Here is a 23,024-nt window from a genome sequence, read left to right as displayed (position 1 = left end):
GCATGTGTTTTGATCCAGATATCCTGTACTCTTTCAGAAGTTGCGTAACAGTGCCCCTACAGTATAAGTTAAAACATGGAAAGCAGGAAAATTCCGTCAATGGTAGGGGCACATGAATTAAAAAATGTTATGTGCACAGATAAATAATTTATAATAATAACAATAAACTGCAATATTCCCTAAAAATAAGAATTGTCAATTTTGATTTCATGGTGACTTTAACATGTACCTTGACATGTTTACTGATGAGGCAGTATATGCGTAATCAAATAGAGTTACTGTTTCCCTCAAGAAAAACTTACTGTTTTAGTAATTTGGAACAGCACAGACTTGAGCTCACTGTGGGTCACGAGAAAAAAAAAAAATCAACAAACAGAGATGCTAATTATATTATTGTATACCATACTTTGTCCTTATTATAGAACATTATGAGGGACAACCTTAGACAGTGCAAACTTTTGTGCAAAGCTTTTTTCCTAGAGAGAGAATGAGATTTCTGTTGCTCAATCCTTCATCAAATGGCTTGTGTAACAGAATTTCCTGTGCATCCACTGCTGGAACTGCTCTGTCACAAATGCTTTCTGAATTAAGCTCAGTAGCTCAAGAAACGCTCCATCTACAGGATAATCATTATTAACAATCGAGAACACTGTGATACACATATATGCTGGGAAAAAACATCAAAGCACATTTATCAAAGTTAACAGAAAGAATGGTTGTGTATTTAAGGGCCTTATGCATTTTAAATGAAAACACATTCAGCATTCAGGTAAACCACGAAAATGAATTCATGAACTTAAAACACTTATTAAGGAGAATCCGGAATTATTAGGAATCCTGTCCGCTCTTGTCACTCTCATCAGATGACGGATTCTGGTGCTGGTCAGAATCGGAGTCATACATGGGGCTGCACTGTAAAGGATGTGGCAGATGACTCTGTCTGGAGGTGAAGGGAGGGGGCAGTGAGCAGGACAAATGATCCTCTATACGGGGGATCCTGGCAGGAGACTTGCCGGAAGTGCTGCGTAGGGCTGGAGCCATGGTGGCTGGACTTAGTGTACTGCTCCTCAACACCACCTCTCTCAAGCGCTGACTCTCTCTGGTCGCTGCTTCCCAAACCACCTCCAAATCACCTTCCACTTCTCTGAGGAGAGAGAGAGAGAGAGAGAGAGAGAGAGAGAGAGAGAGAGGCTTGTTTAATTTGCAGTATGGATAGGCTTTCCTGATTCAAATACGTGCTCTCTTGTTCCATCAAGTGCTCTAAAAAAGGTAGAATGTCTTGCTTCACACTCAAGCGAACACACACAAGCATTCAAAATACACATGAACACACAAATTTCTGCGACCTTTCAGTCATTTTGTACCCTCCAGTCAATAGCAGTGGATTCGCTCACCAGGATTCTGAGGGCTCAGCTGTGCAATAATAACAGGTATTAACTGGAAATGTGCTGAAGCACAAACATGAACAGAGCGAGAGAGCGAGAGAACGAAGGAGATGACCGAGCGGCAGAGGTGTGTAAGCTGTCGTAATGATAGATCAATTAGCCCAACCATCTGTTGACGCACATCCTCGCTTCCACATGCATACACACATGCATACACAGACACACACACACACACTGTGTGGTTTATGACAAGGTTTATGACAATGACAGTCTATCTCTCTTTGTCTCCCACTGTGTGGAAAGTGTCGAGTCATCTCTGTAAGTGCCCTTTACTTTGCGGGATTCTGGTCTGTTATTAAGATGTGTTTTTAAGCTGCCATCTTCTCCTCTACCTGCCTCAATACACAGCATCTCTGACAGACTTAAGCAGTGTCGAGCAGACTTGTTCAAACTCATCTCCTCTCACACTGCTTCAGACACCACGTACCTCAGAAACAGAATGAAACAGGATGTTTGACACTAAATAAGAAAAAAAAATATTATTGTAAAACATTGTACACTAATCTACAATGTTAACATCCACTAATATCCGCGTTATCCCTGGTTTCCGCTCGTACTGCCATAGTAACCATGGCGACAGACGTGGACAACTGCGTTACTTAGCCCATATTAGACGAAACGCAGAGTTGTTGTTTACGCTGAGCTCACGCTGTTGTTGTTTCGTTGAAACATTGTGGACCATGACAAGCAGACTTTGGGACAAAAGGAGAACTAAAACGAGGATCAATATCAGCGTGGCGTTTTCGAGATGCCGAGAGCTCCACGTCCGTGACAAACTTCGACTTGACAGAGACTCGCAAATGTAGAGGTGAGCAAATGTACATAAAACTAATCAATGTTATATAGCTCAACATGATGAAATGTTAGAATATGATGTTATTCTATAGTGTTGATCTAGCTTAAATTAACACATAGAATAACATTATAACTTTCAACACACTCAAATGCAGTTTAGTGTGATAGTGTAGACCAAGTGAAACAGCACTGCGTTACCTCACAAGTTTCATTCGTCTAATAAACTGACCCATATGAGTAATAATTCAGCACTTGCTGGTAAGTTAGTTCGGTAACGTTAGAATGAAATGTCCTTATTCCTTTATATCCGCGGGACTCGCATGTGATGCTGATATCTGTCTCTCATTAGCAATAGCAACCTGCTTCATACCACAGTCATGTTAAAATCATCAATTTATTCACTCATCCATAAACATTATTAGATCCTTCGGCATGACGGCAAGTTCCATAATTCCTCTTGTGTGTCATCAATATAAGCCTTTGTTATTGTAAGAGGTTAGCGACCCCTAGCGGCGAAAACAAATACATATTACTTGGCTTTAAAATGAGAAGGTCTACAGAAAATAATTTAAACATTAAACTATTACAGTTCAAATGTTTGTTTCTTTAGCTATAACCTAGAAACATACGTAATGTCATAGGTAACACTTAGCTAGCTTTCATGAACTATATGCATTATGGAATATACATTTTTATAGCATGTATTAATATTTGAGCAATACAATTGTACCTTGATCATTCATGTTAGTTCATAGTTAGTACATTAACTAAGGTTAACAGATAAAATAAAAATTACAACTCAATTTAAAATGTATTTAGTAAATGCTGAAATTAACAAACTAACAATGAACAATACTACAACATTTATTAACCTTAGTTAATGCTAAAAATGTAATCTTATTGTAAAGTGTTACATTTCATATAAATCCAAAGAGTCTGCTATGTTTAAAGATGGCCATCTTTAAATATCTGCAAAGGCCTGAGCATTAAAATTACATAAATGTATATTACATGTATAGTCTCTCACTTTATTTGCTTCTATATTAGTAGCTTATATTAGTAATTAGTAGGGATGTCCCGATCAGGTTTTTTTGCCCTCGAGTCCGAGTCATTTGATTTTGAGTAACTGCCGATACCGAGTCCCGATCCGATACTTAATACATAAAAAAAATAATAAAGAAGAGCGAAAAAACAGATCCAGGATGTTCCTTATTTTTTATTTAATTCACCTTATTTTAACATTCAACAACTCTTAACAAACAGAGCACTTCTGTGAGGTAGCTTGAACAATCAAGTAATAAATAAATTCTTCACTTTTGGACTTTAGTGCAACAGTAAATATAAAAAAAGTCTAATATATAAACAAATAGCACCTCAACTTAAAATACCCGGCAGGCATGTAAACAAATAAAAAATAAAAGTGCTACAGTGTTTGCAAAGCCAGTAATGTGCTTTTAGGAACTGCACTCCTAACTCTTACGCCGGTTTCACACTGCACTGTTAGCAGAGCATGCAGTGCGTATTTTTTTTCGCCGCCCATGTTAACAGATTAAACCAGGCTTTAGAGCATTCACACCGCGCGCAGAGGTGGCGCGGCAGTGCATAGCAGAGCAGAAGTGCCGCGATCGTTTCGGCGCCGAGTCTATTTTTGCTGCGCCGCTTTTGCTGAATTAAAGTGACAATACATTGATCATGGCCACAATACACCGCAGTTTTATCCAAAAAGTGCATTGATGATATCTATTGTGTTTTAAACAGTCAATCAAATGACCAACAGCAATTTAAAAAGAAAACAAATGTCCAAAAACAAACTTGTTGCCATAACAATAAAAACAAAGATGAACCAAAAGTTATATGAAATTATTAATAAAATAAGCTTCTTGACAAGTCTTTTCTCTTAAATGTATTTGAAAACGAAAAAAAGCAATGCCAACTTTTCAGCCGCACGTGACAAACGCTGCCAGTGTGAAAGCAAAACGCGCGTGTCCTGCTCCTGCTCACCATACGCACTGCTCCTGCGCTGCTTATGCTCTGCTAACACGTGCAGTGTGAAACCGGCGTAACTCTGTGCCACCGCATAACTATTTATGTGTTAAAAAATAATGAGAATATATATACATATATATCCGAGTCCTGATCGGGAGGTAACGTCCGATTCCGATCGAGTCTGAAAACACGTGATCGGGGCCGATTTCCGATCACGTGATCGGATCGGGACATCCCTAGTAATTAGTATAGTAATGCTTACTATATTTTTGTCACATTGTTTGAGGTAGCCACTACTAATTTTAGTCCACTCTATTTGTCCCCTATGCAGCTCTGGATGCAGAATTGTACGCGCAGAGGTGTTCCCATAGCTTCACTACTTTTGCCGCAGGATCTCGTTTCCTTCTCAGGGAACCATGGTCGATGATCACAGTGACAGAGAAAATATATAAATTTTTTTCTGATTAAATTGTTTCTGTTATTGAGGCATTTTGGGCGGTTCCTGATGTCTGATTGGTTAGCGTTAGGACAGCATGCAGTCCAGAATGGCGAAATAAAGTGAAACTATGGATTTAAAATTGTGTAGTGATGCCTGGATGCCTTCATGACTTTTATCATGAAAATACAGTTAAATGCAAGATGTGCAGCACCAATCTGCCATATGCATAACATTATATTGAGAACACTACTGCAATATAATTCTTTGTGCTTTAGTTGCCCGTGTATCAGCGCGTTGTTACAGGAAGAGCGCATCCACAACGGGAGTTGCACATTCAGACAAGCACGGTTTACGTCCGTATTCGCATCCTTTTGGGCAGATGTAAGTTGTAATATTACTTTTATGTTGTATACATTATAGACTAATCTCATATACTATGTATGGTATACTATGCCATGTATATTCACGTAAACACAGTCGATGTAAGCACTAGCACTGTGTATGTGTGTGTGTGTGTGTGTGTGTGTGTGTGTGTGTGTGTGTGTGTGTGTGTGTGTGTGAGAGAGAGAGAGAGAGAGAGAGAGAGAGAGAGAGAGAGAGAGAGAGAGAGAGTGTGAGTGAGTGAGTGAAGAACAATGCACAGTCTGAAAGGGGTTTATGCTCCTCAGGTGGTAACTCAACCTCACAATGAAAGCCACAATTAATTCCACATTGAAGCCTATTTATTTTTGTTGCATAGGCTATTTGTTTTTAGTTGTCTATGGACCAAACAAAGATCCCATTATTGAAATGTTATAAAAAAACAAACAAACAAAAAAAACATGTTCTTTTTATAATATTCTATCTTTTTGTTGTTGCTGTGGCTCTTTTGAAAAAATGCATAAACCAAAAATGAAAAAAACATCTATTTTGTCAAAAAAGGTTCCCGATCCCTGTCAAATAGGGTTAAGTGTTAAGTGTTAAGTTGAGTTTATTACAGTTTTTCTTGATTGCTTAAACACCATAACCAGGCTTTTGACCTAAAATTTCAAATCCATAACGCCATTTATCAAAAAGCACACCCATTTCCCTATAAACACTATTCCCCTGTTTTGACACATAAGTCAGATTTGTTGAACTGTCACTGCAAAACTCTACACACAAATCCCTTCATTTCTCATTGCCTACACCATGTTGTCATTTAGAAAGCACTAGCATTCAATATTGCTCACTCAAGTCAGCACAGCTTCAGTTCAGTTAGCACACAATTACCCAAGTGGAAACACTCTTATTAAAGGGCCAGAGTCAGTTTATTCAGTTTTGGAACAATGGATCCAGAAAGACATGAAGGAAGAGGTTGAGGACACTGGAGTGGAGGAGGAGGGTACACCTCGTGGGTATATAAGCAAGTACGCTGGCAACATGCAGTTATGTTTCTGCTTCGGAGCCAAGAGGTCCTCTTCACTCCTGTAAGCCTGTTTTCTGAGTGTCATCTTCGAGAATCTTCGAGACAAGCAGCTCTCCAGTCTGTGTTGGTGTGACGGCGTTTTTTCAGCAAGTTTCACATTCCTGCCTGCTGATATGTACAGTGGTCTGCAACAGCGTGTGTGTTTATCCCTGGGTGCTTCAGCACAGCTGCTGAGCTTCCTCTCACAAAAAGAGCTTGCACGTGGCATGTCTTTTTAAAGATGTCTCGACCGTGCACTTCTGGGTGCGGTCATTCTGTTCTGTCTTCTGATGGGCACGAGCGCGGTCTTGTGTGTTTGGGCTTAGATCACGCTAAGGGAGCGTTTGTGGATGAATCATGTTCTCACTGTGGGAACATGACCATCGTGGTGCTGCGGTCAAGACTCCGTGACCTCACTAGAGGTAGAGTCCCCTCTGCCACACCCCAATCTATCCCCTCCACGAGAGGCGATACTTTGGCTGGTGGCCAGGGTGACCTGAGGGTTACGGTGTGGAACAACGCCCTGACGATGCTTCCTCGGGCCGCACCCCCCTCTTTGCGCACCACAACCCGTGAGCCTCCCGAGTATGATGGCGGGGCCGTCTACCGACATTCCCCGTGTCTCATTTGGGGCTCCAGATGACGAGACGATGTCGATCACCGCATCGCAAGGTGGGCTAGAGTCTTCTGAGGATGAAGATTCTGCTGCAATGCCGCCTTCGGGTGTGCCAGCATTGCCCGAGTCCAACCCGGAATTGACAGCCATGCTTTCCCGGGCTGCCGCGAGTATCGGACTAGAGTGAAACACTCCGCCCTGTCCTGAGCGCTGGTTGGATGATTGGTTCTTGGGGGCTGCACGCGCTGACACCCATCAGAAAAACAAACTCTGTGCAAGATCAGGGAGGATGAGGAGCAGGTCATTTTGGTTCTCCGAACTAGTACTCCTCGCGACAGCCCCTCCCTGGCCAATTCCTCTGAGGAAGGACCTCCTTTCTTGGAGACGGGGCACCCTCTGGCACCCTATCGGAAGTGATGGTAGCCACCACCTGTGGTGACTATCATAATTTCCACTAGGGCCTTGTCTACTCAACACACCTATGTGTTGAAGTGGAACCTCTTCATCACCTGGTGCTCTTCTCGCAGAGAAGACCCCAGAAAATGCCCGATCAGTGTCGTGCTTTCCTTCCTGCAAGATGGGTTGGAGCGAAGGCTGCCTCCCTCCACCCTCAAAGTGTATGTTGCCGCTATCGCCACACATCACGATGCAGTTGAAGGTAAGTCTTTGGGGAAGCATAACTTGGTCGTCAGGTTCCTTAGAGGAGCAAAGTGACTAAATCCTCCTTGCTCTCATCTTGTACCGTCTTGGGACCACGCAGTGGTGTTATCTGCTCTGCAGAGTGCTCCCTTTGAGCCTCTGCAATCAGTTGAGCTTAAAGGGGTGGTTCAGGATTTTCAACATCGGACCTCATTTTCAAGTGAGCATGGTTGTTATTCATCAGTGGAGACAGTTTCCAAAAAAATTCATCCAGTCCTTACTTTTGGATAGTTCGCCTATGCTAGGCTAGTGCGAGTCAACGGTGCACGTTAGCCTGCCATTTAAAACAGTTTTACCCACTCCACAGTACACCAAAAGCAAATAAATTATAACGCCAGACTATCGATGTACATGTCTGTTGAGAGAATAATGTTAGAAATCAAACTACCCTTTCATCACAGTGCATTAGTTATAATTTGTTCCCTGTATTTATAAGCAGTCTACAGCAGCGGCGGAGTTATATTTGGTTACCTAGGAAACCGAGAGAGCCGGTCCACATAACAATCACGCAAGTGTATTTACCTGCCACACTCACTCATCAAACAGTACTTTGATTTCTAACATTATTCTGTCAATAGACATTTACATCGATAGTCTGGCGTTACAATTTATTTGCTTTTGGTGTACTGTGTGTGGAGTGGTTAAGACTGTTTTTAATGGCAGGCTAACGTGCATCGTTGACTCGCGCTAGCCTAGCATAGGCGAACTATCCAAAAGTAAGGACTGGATGAATTTTTTTGAAAACTGTCTCCACTGATGAATAACAACCAGGCTCACTTGAAAATGAGGTCCGATGTCGAAAATCCTGAACCACCCCTTTAAGTTCCTGTTAATGAAGACAGCGCTCCTAGTTGCATTGGCCTCCATCAAGAGGGTAGGGGACCTGCAGGCATTTTCGGTTGACGAAGCGTGCCTGGAATTCGGGCCAGCTAATTCTCACGTGATCCTGAGACCCCGGCCTGGATACGTGCCCAAGGTTCCCATCACTCCCTTTCGAAATCAGGAGGTGAACCTGCAAGCGCTGCCCTTGGAGGAGGCCGACCCAGCCTTGGCACTGCTCTGTCCAGTACGCACCCCTCCGAGATTACGTAGACAGAACGCAGTGTTTCAGGACCTCAGACCAGCTCTTTGTCTGTTATGGTGGGAAGCTGAAGGGAAAGGCTCTCTTCAAGCAAAGGTTGTCTCACTGGATAGTGGACGCCATTGCTTTGGCATACCAGCAGCAAGGTAACCATGTCCCCTTGGGGTTCGGGTTCACTCCACTTGGAGTGTAGCCTCCTCTTGGGCTCTAGCGCACGGCGCCTTGCTAACAGACATCTGCAGAGCTGCAGACTGGGCGACACCTAACACATTTGCAAGTTTTGTTAGCTTGTTTTTTAATAATGCTTTATCTTAATGTGCAAGGTCACTCACTGTCCAGGACCGCGATTGTTATTTGCAAAAGTTCATTTTAACGGATATCCCAGATTGGCTGACGCGTACAAGCTCAGTCAATGAATGGACGATCTGACAGGATTAACGTTAACGCTACCTCCGGCTGAGTGGCCTGACTTCTACACCTACCTGATAGAGAAACTAAGCATAAAGAGAAACTGAGGGCATATAAATCTTTAGATGCCTACAACTGTACTAAATGGTCACGTACAAGACTTGTGTGGTAGCCTACGATCCGTCGGCTCGAAATTGGTCTATACTACTGTAATAAATAAAAAAAATGCATCAAATTGCCTCACATACAGATAGTTTTCTGAATGCTTCCATTTTGTAAAAAGGATGCGTTACAGTTACAGTAATCAGTATTTCTATTTTTCTACACAGAGACGATGAAATGGAAGAAGCCTGCCAAATATTTCAGTTGATGCGTGCCAACGGGAAACAGGCATACAAGTGGATTTTACCTCCGCTGCCTGGCTAGGGCCAATATAGCCTGTGATGCTGACAAGATTCTCTGGCCTGACCCAGACCAAAGACAGGATGCTGGGGCAGAGTATTTCTTTTTGTTTGTTTGTTTGGTGTTTTGCACTGTACAGTACATTAAGGAATAAAAATGTGCCAATGTATCCATTGGTTGTGTCTTTTGTGTTCATCTTGTGAAAAGGTTTGTGAGGGGGGGGGGGGGGGGGGGGGGTTACCACAAGCAACATAACTTACCAGTTTTGGAAATGTTGTTTTGAATTTATTGCACCAGTGTGTAAGACTATGTTGTAATGTGTGTGTTTGTGAGGGCATGTGTGTGATGTCTGAGGGCAAAGTTTAGTTTTTCAGCAAGAGTGAATGGTTTTAAGTGTAGAGCTTCATTTTGGCCAGAAAATAGAAATTTGGGGAATTGGGTGAGACGTTATGGATTTGTGTTTACTGTTTTGAGAATACGTAGTTTCAAGAAATGCATTTAAGCAATCGAGAAAAACTGTAACCCGCTTCAAAAAGTGCTTCAGTTTAACTGTGTTCAACTCTTTAGCATCAGCTCAAACGGCAATGCCCAACATTATTAACTATGATTGGACTTTGGTGACATTCATATTCTTTTTAGATGTGTCTTTTTCAAACACACTGATATTATTAATAACCCAGCAGGGTTATTTTTTTCCATCATATTTTTTTAACAAAATAATTTTTCGTCATAGCTTTGAAAACGTGCAGGAATGTCTGGAATAACTTGATAAAGTAGATGAAAATACAGTTAAGTGGAAGTTGTGCAGCGCCATGATATTATAATAAGAACACTATAATGTTGTGAATTCTTTATGCTTTAGTTGCCAGTGTTTCAGCGCGTTGTTATGGGAAGAGCACACTCACACAAAACTTTCTGGCAAGCACTTAACTTAATTCAAGTTCACTTGCATTTGGGTGCTTTTGTGCAGAATCATGTTTGTAATGTTACATTTATGTTGTGTATCTAGGATATCTGATTAATCTCATATGCGTCATATAGAACTAGCTTCAGTTTACTGGTGATCATTCACTCTTCAGCTTCACATCAAGCAGCTATTTCTTTTAGAGGTTTCTTTTTCGAAAACATGCATTATTGATAATCTAGCAGTGTTATTTTTCATTCATATTTTTATAGACATATTTGCACGTTATAACGTTATAATTTGAGTACTCATCTTTGAGATCTATCAATATCGAAATTGCCCATCCATACTAAGCATACTGAAACAAACACACTTCTGTAAAATTCCTCCTTGGAAAAAACAATCATTCATTCATGTAATTGCTACTATCCCTGCTCTTATCCATGGTAGGCTGCATGGATGGGCAGGGAGAACAGAACCATATCGCCAATCCAAACTGTATGCTAATTGTCAATCATCTTTGACTTTGTCCTGACAGAAATTCAGCCTTGGTAAACACAAGATACTTTTTTCAAACACATTAAAAAAAATCTTACTGATACCAAACTTCTGAACAGTAGTGAATATATTAAGTTCTTATTGTTAAGACTTGAATTATAAACAATTAAAAGAAAAACATCAATTAATCTAAACAGCACATCCCTCTCTTCTCTGGTTGGGATTTTGAATATAGTCAGTATTTTTGTGTTAAGAATCTTTGTTGGAGGAACCTGGTAAATCATAAACTAGTGAAGACGGAGAAGACGGAGAATGTGAGCACTGTGTGCTCAGACTCTGGCTAGGCCGTTCTCAGCGCCGTCAAATTTAAAGTCTGCCCAGTGTGCCCACCATCAAAATTAAAGTCCCGCACAACAACACGGCTTACGTCACTTCAGAGTTCCAAATGGCGGTGCGAATGCAACCAGGAAAAAGGTTCTAAGGGAACATTTAGTTACCGGGTACAAAAGCCCCTATTAACACATAACTGAGAGTCTAATAAAACAGCAAATAGCTTTACTCTCACCAGCACTCCATTTCTAGACCCTTAAGCTTAAACCTCTGATTCAAACTCAAAAATGTTTAAAAAAAATCCATATTTCAGTTTAAGACAGCGGATTTGTCCTAATACTTAATATTATACATCATTTTGTCATTGATGTGTTGTCATATAGTGCCTGGCTGCTCTTTTTACATCCTGTCAGGTAAATAGTTCTATTTAATTTAATGTATATTTTTCGTCTAGTTTTCCGGCTTACTTGAATACCTAATCAGATTCTCACCTCGAGACTCTTTTATTTCTCCTTGTAGGTGCCCTTTTCCTCTCTCCTTCCTCCTTTCTATTCATCACATATTGTGCAGTCTCAGCAAAAACCAAACAAGGCCTTATCTATGCACACAGCTATCCTGCCTCTGTCACCTTAGAGATTTATAACAGAAGAGAGAAACAGAGAGAGAGATTGCTGTCAGTGGGTGGGTCAGCTGATCAATAGTGTCAGACAGGGGAACAGACAGTAGGACAGAGAGATGCAGAGAGGGCAGAAGTGAGGGACAAAAAAACCCACAGACAGACAGATCAGCAGTGGAGACATGTCTGACAGACTACTACCACATCTGAATGTATAAGCCCAAATGGTATCATCAGACTTCTTTGCATTTTCTGTGCTAAAAAAAATGGAGCTGAGAATACTACATGCAAACTAGTAGCTGAAAGCATCATCAAATTATATGATAAAACTTTAATATTAATGGTTGCATAGATTCTGATCAGTGCACATCAACAATCCAGACAGGATGCAGGAAGAAACATTGGTAGAAACTGTTTCTAGGTTAGTGAATGACATTTTTTCTGCTCTAATATCCTCCTTTTAAAATATATTAAGACAAAATAATAATCATTTAGATTATTTACTTCAATTCATGCTTCCTGCATGCCCTTCTCTCACCATCTAATCGATTGCTAGTGTTTGCTTTTGCTCTCATTCTCATGACCCAGTTGCCAAAAGAGAGAAGGAATAGGACCAGAGAGACGGGCACGAGTGGGTGTGGAGAAAAGAAGTGACACGTCTGAGTGCTGAAACGTCAGGAGATGAAAGATGAGAGAGAGCCCAGTATTGACCAGGCTGGTTTTAGCATCAAAGTCTTCAAGAAGAGATTAAAAAGAAATGAGAGAGACGGGAGAGTACTTTGTGAAAGCTGCACTGGGAAGTAGGTTCATGGGAGCAGTAGTAATTTGAGTAATGAGGTTGTGGTACATTCTGCTGTGTCACTGTATGTAAAAGCCACTTTGAATGATGCCATACATTTCATCTACGTCAGATCAACCAAGCTGTAATTTACTGGTGAACAGCTCATGTCAGAGATAGGAAATGTTGACTTCATGCTTGGTTTCTTCCTCATGGGGTTGCCTAGTGCTTAAAAACCTGGGCTGGTAACCATATGTAGTCACCTAGTCTATTGTTTTTGAGAGGGCACCAGTGGGAGTCATGGCGAGATGAGATATAAAATGAGATTATTAGACAATTGTCCTTTTTTCCTTCAACATATCTCATACCGCACCATATCAAAACCATGACCCTAAAACCGTGATAAAAACCGAACCATGATACAATTGAACCGTTACACCCCTAATATATGTACACACACACACACAGTATATATACAGTATATATGTATACATCTAGCTGATATTCTTCAGGTGAATCTTATATTCATAATAACAGAATCAATTGACTGTCCGCTGAGGAAAGCGATATCTGTCTTTGTCCTTTTAACAGTTAAAGGTGACCTATTATGCAAAATTCATTTTTACAAGGTGTTTGAACAGTGTGTGTAAACAACAAGCCTATAATTATAAAAATCCACCTAATACATTTTTTACATTTTACATTTCAAGTGTTTTTGTGTAATTCGCTGTGTATGTTGATAATAATGAAAGGGAGAGAGAGAGTTTATGGATAAGACTTTAATGCGCACTACTGTTTTCTTACAGTGATTTTCTGGAGTGAAAACGGACGCATCTTTTGTGTGACGAGGACAAGACAAGATGGCACCTAGTATTTGTAAAATGATGGTGTTTGCTCGTCCACCGTGACACTCGCTCTGAGAAATTCTGCAAGCAGTGATACAAACAGTGAAACGATTCCCGTGGTGATACTGGTAGAATGGGGGATGTAACGATACATATATCGAGATATCGCGATATACAAATGCGACGATATGTATCGTTAATGTGAACGATATGATTCATGATAGTTAGTTTTATTCAAGGCTCAGCTTACTGTATTCTTACTGTATTTATAAGGTAGAATTCACCCCCCAAAAAATTTTGTCATCATGTACTCCCCTTAATGTCGTTTACGATTTTTGTTCAACTTCCAAACACAAATGAAGATATTTTATATGGAACCTGAAAGATTTCTGTCCCTCCATTTAGTGTCCATTCCTCTAAAACTTAAAAGATAAAAAAAAATTCATAAAGGCATCGTAAAAATAATCAATCGAGTGGTCTTATCTAAATGGCGATGGCTTTATATGATGAACAGATTTACAACGACGCGCATACTGTAGAAAACACGGACGTTCAAATGCGTGTGTGACGCGCGAATACAACATGAGAGTGAGTAAATGCAGAATTTATATTTTTGGATTAACTAGCCATTTACAGTTAGAATAACCACTTTAGAATAGTCACTTTTGGCATGCTTTCTTGCGATCAGAACTTTGATTGATTGCATTGGATCATCTGAAGCACACACGCTGTTACAGTACTCCTCAAAGTGAAAATGCAAATATAATTTAAATCAGTATCACATGTAGTTTTAGTAGTATGATTATTCAAATAATTTTACATGGTTTATTCTTATATGTATAGTGCATTAATAGTGGGAAAGGCGGGACATAGCGAGCACCGGGAGAATCTGTGTGTGCTAAGGCTTGTCTGTGTAAGAGATCCAACGAATGCCTGCATTGAAAGCGTGAGTACCGCGTGAGGAAAAAAAGTTTACACGTTGTTAATTAACGGTAGGGTAGGCAATTCTGGAGAGGCTATCTTTGAAAGCATGAGATCCCACCCTCCCTTCAGAGCATCTCCAAAGCCACGCCTCCTCCAAAACACATGAGTGCACACAGTCAGAGCAAAGTTTGCAAAATGTCACGAGAGACAGCATTAAATTATCTCTGTCTCAAAGCACATAACATTACAATAATGAACAAGCCATAGAAATGTATAATTACGAGTCCAAGGACGTGAACAGCTCCGAGTAGAACCAAAGTCAAGGCAAGTCATTTCACTCGGTAGCCATATTGGAAAGGCCTCTCGGGCATGCAAGTGCAGCTCCTATCTCTTTGAATGGAATTCTCCACGACTGTTTGCCACGGTTACGATTAAATTTCATATTTGAAATCACCAATGAAATCTGACAAAAGTTGTCTCATAAATTTTGTTTCTAAATGCTCAAATCATGACAAAAACAGCATTTTTCAGGCTGGACCAAGCTAATGCGCAGACCAAGCGTGCATCAGTTGCAATGAAACAATGACTTAACCAATCGGTGATTGGCTCTTTTCTTAAGAAGGCGGGACTTATTCCGCCATATATTGCACTTTCTCCCATTCATAGTAAAAAGAGTGCACTGTCTTTCTGTATATAAAGTATTTGGTAGAACGGCACATTTTGGTTCAGGAGGAACTGTAAAAGGTGTCTGCTGTTTGTTAGCGGCGCTCGTTGACTGTCTACACGTGTGATGGGTGACCTTTAATATTACTCAGCATTTGAATGTATAATTACAATCTAACAAGGACAAAATAAACCTTAAAATAAACCTAAAACAATAATATTGTGAAATGTCATAAAAAATAGGAGAAAATACAGTAAACCTACAGTACATAATTCATCATATTTTACTTTTTGAATGTTCACTTTCTGATTATCAGTATATATTGATGTAACCTTCAATTCAGTCTCATAGTTTCAGTAATTAATGTGTCATTTATTGGTGCTTTGGTTTACTGTGATGGGGAAACAGTTCCATCAGACTTAACTTTGCTTTCTTGTCACTGAATTGTTGATAGATTATTTTATACACTGATTGCTTCTGATAGCTTATTTTATGCAACTGACAGTTGACAAAAAAACAGTTTTTTGGCTCTGTAAAAAAATAAAAAAATAATTGAAATTGAAATGTTAGCACATAGCAATTAAAGGGATAGTTCACCCAAAAATTTTGTAAAGAAGATATTTTGAAGAATATGGGTAGCCAAACACTTGATGGCTCCATTGACTTCCATAGTATGAAAAAAAAGTGTGAAACAGTATAAAAAAAAAAAATAAAAAAAAAAAAAATATATATATATATAAAAAAGTTTGGTTACAGACATTGTTTAAAATTATCTTCTGTTTGTGTTCTGCACAAGAAAGAAATTCATACAGGTTTGGAATAACTTGAGGGTGAGTAATTGATGACAGAATTAACATTTTTGGGTGAACTATCCCTTTAACACTTTAAAGACAATATAAAGTTTTAAAAAGTTATAAAATAGTAAAAAAACAGTATAAAGTGGGTAATTTTTTTCTTTCTAAACACACCTAATTCTACTAGAGGCTTCCCTACATTTGATTTCCCCCACATTCCCAGTATATGACATGTTGCTGACTGTATGGTGGAGGGCACTGAGAGTACCTATTTTAATCATTTTTATTGTTTATTCCAATATTTCCTCAAAATCAATAATCTCAGTCAGATATTCCAACCGCAGTTGCAAGTCGCTTTGGTTAAAACATCTAATAATTGACTAAATATGAATATTAGTATTTATAATAAGCATTAAATATTAAATTATTATATCCTGTGTATCTGAAACATCTCTGTGACTGTATCACAGATTTCAGAAAAACAAAAATACCTATGGATATGGGAATATTATTGTACTAAAGGGAATATTATAGTACTAAGAGTTAGGTGTTAATCTATTAAAATCACATGGTCTTGTTAATGTACAATAGCAAAAGAATCAACCACAGCATGTTTTATATAATTTCCAATATAATCTACATTTTATAGTCTCATCCGTTCATTTTACGTCTGTACATTACAAAGTTAAATTAGGTGCACAAATGGCCACTCAGCAGCATTAATCCAATTCACACACATACGGCATTACTAATATAATTCATTAGTGGTGTGTAATGGATTACAGACTTAATGAGGGATGATTCAGCCATACAACTGGAACGGATCAACATATAGGCCAGCACATGCACACACATGAACACAAACCTACACTCACATGTGTGAGAGAACAACAAAGACTAAATGTTACTGCAAGACAATAGCGGCCATAATTTGTGTGTGACAGACATGCTTAGCAATGTCATCATATTTAATACTAAGACCAGTATCTTCTACGCTGAGTGTGTGGAAATTAAATCAATGTTTCATCTGAACTGCAGCACTGCAGAGCAACATACAGAAACTATGCAAGGTCTCAGTCAGCTCACATAAAGTGGCTGGTAGGCAAATTAACGTTTTAACATGTCACGTACCCAGAGAAAACTGAGCGTCATTAGTGCGGTAGGGTCAGGATGACAGGGTGAGATCAGGAGGGCTACAGGTCTTTAATTGCATTAGAGTGTCTCATTACTAGTTTGTGTGAGTTTCTCTAATGAGGAAAAAATCCCCAGATACAATACACATGAAAACTAATCCCAAGCAGAGAGATGCGAGACGTATGCTGATGCATTTGTGTATTTTGAGCTGTCAGTTCTGCTAAAATCACTTACACCATCCTGACCTACAAGGTACAAAAACCTTTTGTACAAAAACTAAACTCTGCTTTATTAGAGGATGAGGAAACTTGTCAATCTGTAATTTCTAAGATTCATTTCTTTTTTAATAAAGCTCAAGCTGAAAATAATTTTGGTTCTATTTGGGAGCTATTAAAATACAATATTAGGTTAATATAAGGAAAATTTATTTATTCCAGAAATTAGAATTGGCTGAACTTCAGAACTCATTAGATACCTTATATATATATATATATATATATATATATATATATATATATATATATATATATATATATATTAAAGCAAAGGGTGCTTTTGTTCGTTCAAGAAGGAGATGGATGGAAGAGGGAGAACGAAATTCCAGTTATTTTTTTAAGTTAGAGAAACAGCGTAATCATCTCAATTATATAAATAGTCTTAACATAAATGGATTGGTTTTAAAATATCATAAAGAAATTTCTAATTATTGTGAAGAATTTTATACAAATTCTTTATCGTTCTAGACACTGTCAACAAAATTTTGATGTATTTTTTAATTCTCTTGACTCTCTTTAATTCCGTATTTCCAAAATTGATGATATTGGCAAAAGTCTGTGTGAATCTCCTATTCAAATTAAAGATATTTCTGAGGCGATCGATAAGCTGAAACTTAGTGTCTTAGTGTCTTCTCCAAGTGTATTTAGAAAGCCTGCATAAGGGAACTCTCCCAAGCTCTATGACTCAGGGTGTTATAAATTTGATCCCTAAACCTCAAAGGGACCCTGCTCAACTTGAAAATTGGTGACCTATAAGCTTGTTAAATAATGATTACAAAATACTAGCCATGATTTTTGCTAAAAGAATTAAATGTGTTTTAGATAATATAATTGATGACTTTCAGTCAGGTTTCATGAAAGACAGACTTATTTCAAATAATATTAGACTTGCTCTTGATATTTTAGATTACTCGGATCTGATCCCTGATGACGGTTTCTTTCTTCTTTTTTTTTTTATAAAGCTTTTGATTCTGTTGAGTTTCCTTTTATTCTTAAATCTTTGAATATTTTTGGTTTTGGCCCCAACTTTATCAATGCAATTCAAACTTTGTACAATAACGCCACTGCTTCAAATAAATTACAGCATGGTACAACTCATAGATTTAATATAGACAGAGGTATCCGTCAAGGCTGCCCAATATCGTCGTATCTTTTTCTGCTTCCTATGCAATTATTAGCCATCCACATTCAAAATAGTCATTTGAAAGTTATCTCTATTGCAAACCGATCAATATTAATAAGCCAATTGGCTGATGACACAACTCTGTTTTTGAAAAATAAAGATCAAGTTTCTGTAGCCTTAAATATAATTGATCTCTTTTCATCTGCTTCTGGTTTAGTTCTTAATATTAATATTCACAAATGTGAACTTTTATCTATTAAACATTCCACTGATGTTAAAGTCTGTGACATTCCAGTCAAATCCTAAGTTAAATACTTGAACTAAAAAAAGATCAAAACTGAACTTTGAACCTCTTCTTTCTATTCAACGCAAATGTAATTCTTGGTTACAGCGTGATCTGTCTATAACAGAGTGTTGCTTTCCAGAGCAGATGGGTTATCTCGGGTTATCTATCCTGCAATGGCTCTGGATGTTTCTGTGGAGATTTGTAGAAATGACAGTAATCTTTGTTTGGAAATCTAAAAATCATTTAATTAAAAAGAGTGTTATGATAGCTGACCGGACAATGGGTGTTTTTCACTTAGTGGACTTTTCCACTCTTAATAATTCTTTCAAGGTTACAGTAAGTGGATAAAATCTTTTTTGAACAACCCTACATCTTTTTGGAATATTATCCCAAATCATATTTTCAGTTCAGTTGGAGGTTTGCATTTTTTTTGTTGCGCTGCAACTATGACATCTCTAAAATACCTTTAACTCTTTCTAGTTTTCATAAACAGGCTTTAATATGCTGGTCCCTAATATATAATTACAATTTTTCTCCACATAGCTATTTTATCTGGAACAATCAAAATATTAAATATAAAAATAAATATTTTTTTTTATTTGTTATAATTGGTTTGATAAAAATATACTTTTAGTGAGTCAACTTTTAGATGAAAGGGCTGTCTTGCTCTCTAATGAACACTTTATACTTAAGAATTCTCTTTTTCAGTCCCCCCAAGAGAATATGCCATTGTTTTTAGTGCAATTCCTGATTGTGTGAAACCTTTAGTCAAACCTGACCCTAAAGGTCCTTTATGCTCTCCACCTATTTTTGACAACACTACTCTATTTGTTGATCAATATCCTCTCAGTAGCTTGTCAAACAAGAAAATTCTTAACAGAGCTCAGATTTCTTTACCTGCTTGTGTAAGTTTTTGGAATAACAATTTGATGATATAGAACGGGAAAATGTCTGGCTTTTTCAGCAAATTTTTTTTTTTTAAAGTGGCTGAAGTCTCCATTAAAATTATTCACAATTGCTACCCAGTTAATTATAAATTTGTGCTTTGAAAAATTGAAACATTTCGCCCCTTGTGCTCCTTTTGTAATCAGTTTGATGAGACAATTATTCATTTGTTTTGGGAATGTGTGTATTAAAAAAATTTGGGTTGACTTTTCAAACTTTGTTAAAAGGTATCCATCAAAAAAAAAATATATATATATGTTTTGGTGACTCTGAAATTAGACCCTTATCATTTTTAATTTGTTCTTAACTTGCTACTTTTTCTTGCCAAATTTTATATTCACAAGTGTACATTTTCAAAGAAAACTCCTTTTTTATTTTTAAGAAAGATTTTGATATATATCTAAATTCTTTGAGGATCTCTAAAAACTCTACTGCATGTAAGACTCTGCAATGGTGTCAATCATTTCAGCTAGTTTAATATTCTTTATGCTTATGCAATGTAACCCTCTGTATTGTTTATTATTGTCTTGTTTTTGTATTTGTTATTATTGCATAATAATAAAAAAAGTTAAAAAAGGAGGAAGACTATATCATTTGACAAAGCGCTCATGTGTAATTTAGATATGTCCATTAATCTTCCCTTTCTTTTCTCTTTTCATTCTCTCTCTAAATGTTCTGTTCTCACTCACACAGTCCGGTGACATTTCAGTATATAACCAAGCTTTTTATCTCTCTTTCTTACACACAAATCTCTGAGCACACACAATAATCTCTATATGATTGGAAGCAAATGTTTCAGCAGACTACAAAAGCAATATGAGCAGCAAAAGATTAGCCAGATTAGATCTCTCTAGATCCCCATGAGTTCCACCTTTGGCCCACACTTGAACACACACTTTTTCTCTCTCCCCCACACAGCACTGCAAAGTAGCCCATAGTTGGAGTGAAATCCTCCAGAAATAAAGGGATAGTTCACCTGAAAATGAACATTCTGTCATCATTTACTCATCCTCATGTCATTCCAATCCTCTATGACTTTCTTCCTTTTGCTCAACACAAAAGAAGATATTTTTCAAGGATCATGCGACACTGAAAGCTGGAGTAATGATGCTGAAAATTCAGCTTTGATCACAGGAATAAATTACATTTTAAATTTGAAAACAGTTATTTTGAATTGTATATTTCACAACCTTACGGTTTTTACTGTATTTTGATATATAAATGGAGTCATGAACATAAGAGACTTTCAAAAACTAAAGAAAAAGCTCACAGATCCAAAATCTTTTAAACAGCAGTGTGTATTATTTTGTGCTCCACAGAAGAAAGTAATATATGTAAGTAGCAACATGGGGGTGAGTAAATGATTTTTAGTTTTTAATTTTTATGTCATTTTAATACCCACTGAGGATGCTCATGAACATGGTATATATAAGTTTTAATAAATCTGCCATTTGTGTGTATGCAAATTGTTTGTATTGAAAAGGTCCCATGATGACCCAGTTGAGTAAGTGTTTATTAATCATTCACACATGAAGAAGTCTACAACACAGGGAACAAGATAATAATTAGTGTTGAATCATTACACCTTTGAACATCACAGTGTTAAAAGAAATCAACACACAAACACTAGACCATAAAGCATGTCACCACAAATACTTATAAAAGCACTCATGAAGACAGAGAGGAAGAAAGAGTGTGTGATGGCAGCATTATGAGCTGTGGTGAAACAGTAGCCATATCACATCACATACATGATCATTTGTAGAATCACCACAGGTTTTACAGCCAAATAATGCCACATCTCTTCCTGAAAAACAGCCCCTCCAACACTGAGTTTGGTGTCAAAAATTAAAGTGGTTGAAGCAGATGTGTGAACAGCTGCATAGTAAGAGCAAGAATAGTTAATATTAACAAAGGAGTTGTCATTTCCTTTTCATATTCTTCACAATGTCAAACACACATGCATGAAAACAAATTCTTCTGAAGGAGAAGCATTTGACTGACATATCAAAGCCGACATTTAAAACCCTCACACTCAGGCTTAGGAAGGGAACTGACTTCAAAATGAGCTTTGATGTAGGGTTAAGAGAGAGAGAGAGAGAGAGAGAGAGAGAGAGAGAGAGAGAGAGAGAGAGAGAGAGAGAGAGAGAGAGAGAGAGAGAGACAGACTTGAGTTCGAGCTGAGTTGAGTTGGACCAGTATTAATATACAGTGTGTGTGTATATATATATATATATATATATATATATATATATATACAGTACCAGTCAAAAGTTTGGAAACACTACTATTTTTAATGCTTTTGAAAGAAGTCTCTTATGCTCATCAAGCCTGCAGTTAAAAACAAACAAAAAACAAAAAAAACAGTAATATTATGAAATATTATTACAATTTAAAATAATGGTTCTCTTTTTTAATATACTTTAAAATGTATTTTATTTTTGTGATGCAAAGCTGAATTTTCATCAGCAAGTACTCCAGTCTTTGGTGTCTTATGATCCTTCAGAAATCATTCTAATATGCTGATTTATGATCAATGTTGGAAACAGTTGTGCTGCTTAATATTTTTTTATAACCTGAGATACTTTTTTCAGGATTATTTGATGAATAAAAAGTTAAAAAGAACTGTATTTATTTAGAATAGAAATCTTTTGTAACAATATACACTACCGTTCAAAAGTTTGGGAACAATAACTATTTTTTTTTATAGAAATTAGTACTTTAATTCAACAAGAATGCGTTAAAATTGATAAAAGGTGATGGTAACGATTTATATTGTTAGAAATGTTTTTATTTTGAATAAATGCTGTTTTTATGAATAAATGCTGTTAACGTTTTACTCATCAATGAATCCTGAAAAAAGTATTCCAAAAAAATATATTAAAAAGCACAACTGTTTCCATCATTGATAATAACTGAGTATCAAATCATCATATTAGAATGATTTCTGAAGGATCATAAGACACCAAAGACTGGAGTACTTGCTGAAGAAAATTCAGCTTTGCATCACAAAAATAAATTACATTTTAAAGTATATTAAAAAAGAGAACCATTATTTTAAATTGTAATAATATTTCATAATATTACTGTTTTTTTTTTTTTTTTTTTTTTTTAACTGCAGGCTTGATGAGCATAAGAGACTTCTTGCAAAAGCATTAAAAATAGTAGTGTTTCCAAACTTTTGACTGGTACTGTATATATATATATTTAGTTTTGTAAAGAAATTCATTATTACTGCCAACAAAACAAAACCCATTTCTAGCATTTAAGTCTTTAAGTAAAAAAATCATAATAAACACATTCAGTCAAGTCTGTCCAAATCTTTAAAGGTGACATATTATGCACCTTTTCACAAGATGTAATATAAATCTATGGTGTCCCCAGAATGTGTCTGTGAAATTTCAGCTCAAAATAGCTTGTCAAATTTGCCCCTTTATGTGTGTGTCCCTTTAAATGCAAATGAGCTGCTGCTCCCGCCTCCGTTCAGAAAAGGGCCGATCCAGTACACGAGCTTCGGATACTCCGGCAGTAACAAAACACGTGAATTTCAGTCAAATTTCAGAAATAACCAGTAGCGGAGTGCAGTCGTATATAGAGACTTAGGAAGAGGT

At 37.5% G+C, this 23,024-nt stretch overlaps 1 protein-coding gene across 1 annotated transcript in view; it reads right to left on the bottom strand.

Annotated features, from left to right (window-relative positions):
• Nucleotides 1-23,024, bottom strand: part of cep89 (centrosomal protein 89) — a 116,231-nt gene continuing 93,207 nt past the window's right edge. Inside the window, exon 19 of the mRNA XM_084405822.1 lies at nt 1-1,144. Within this exon, the coding sequence (XP_084261948.1) occupies nt 829-1,144 (316 nt within the window). The 3' untranslated portion in view covers nt 1-828. The remainder of the gene's footprint in view (nt 1,145-23,024) is intronic.

This window comes from Rutilus rutilus, assembly GCF_951802725.1.
Source record: "Rutilus rutilus genome assembly, chromosome: 3".
NCBI classification, from domain to species: Eukaryota; Metazoa; Chordata; class Actinopteri; order Cypriniformes; family Leuciscidae; genus Rutilus; species Rutilus rutilus.
This window is presented reverse-complemented; position numbering and strand designations above follow the sequence as displayed.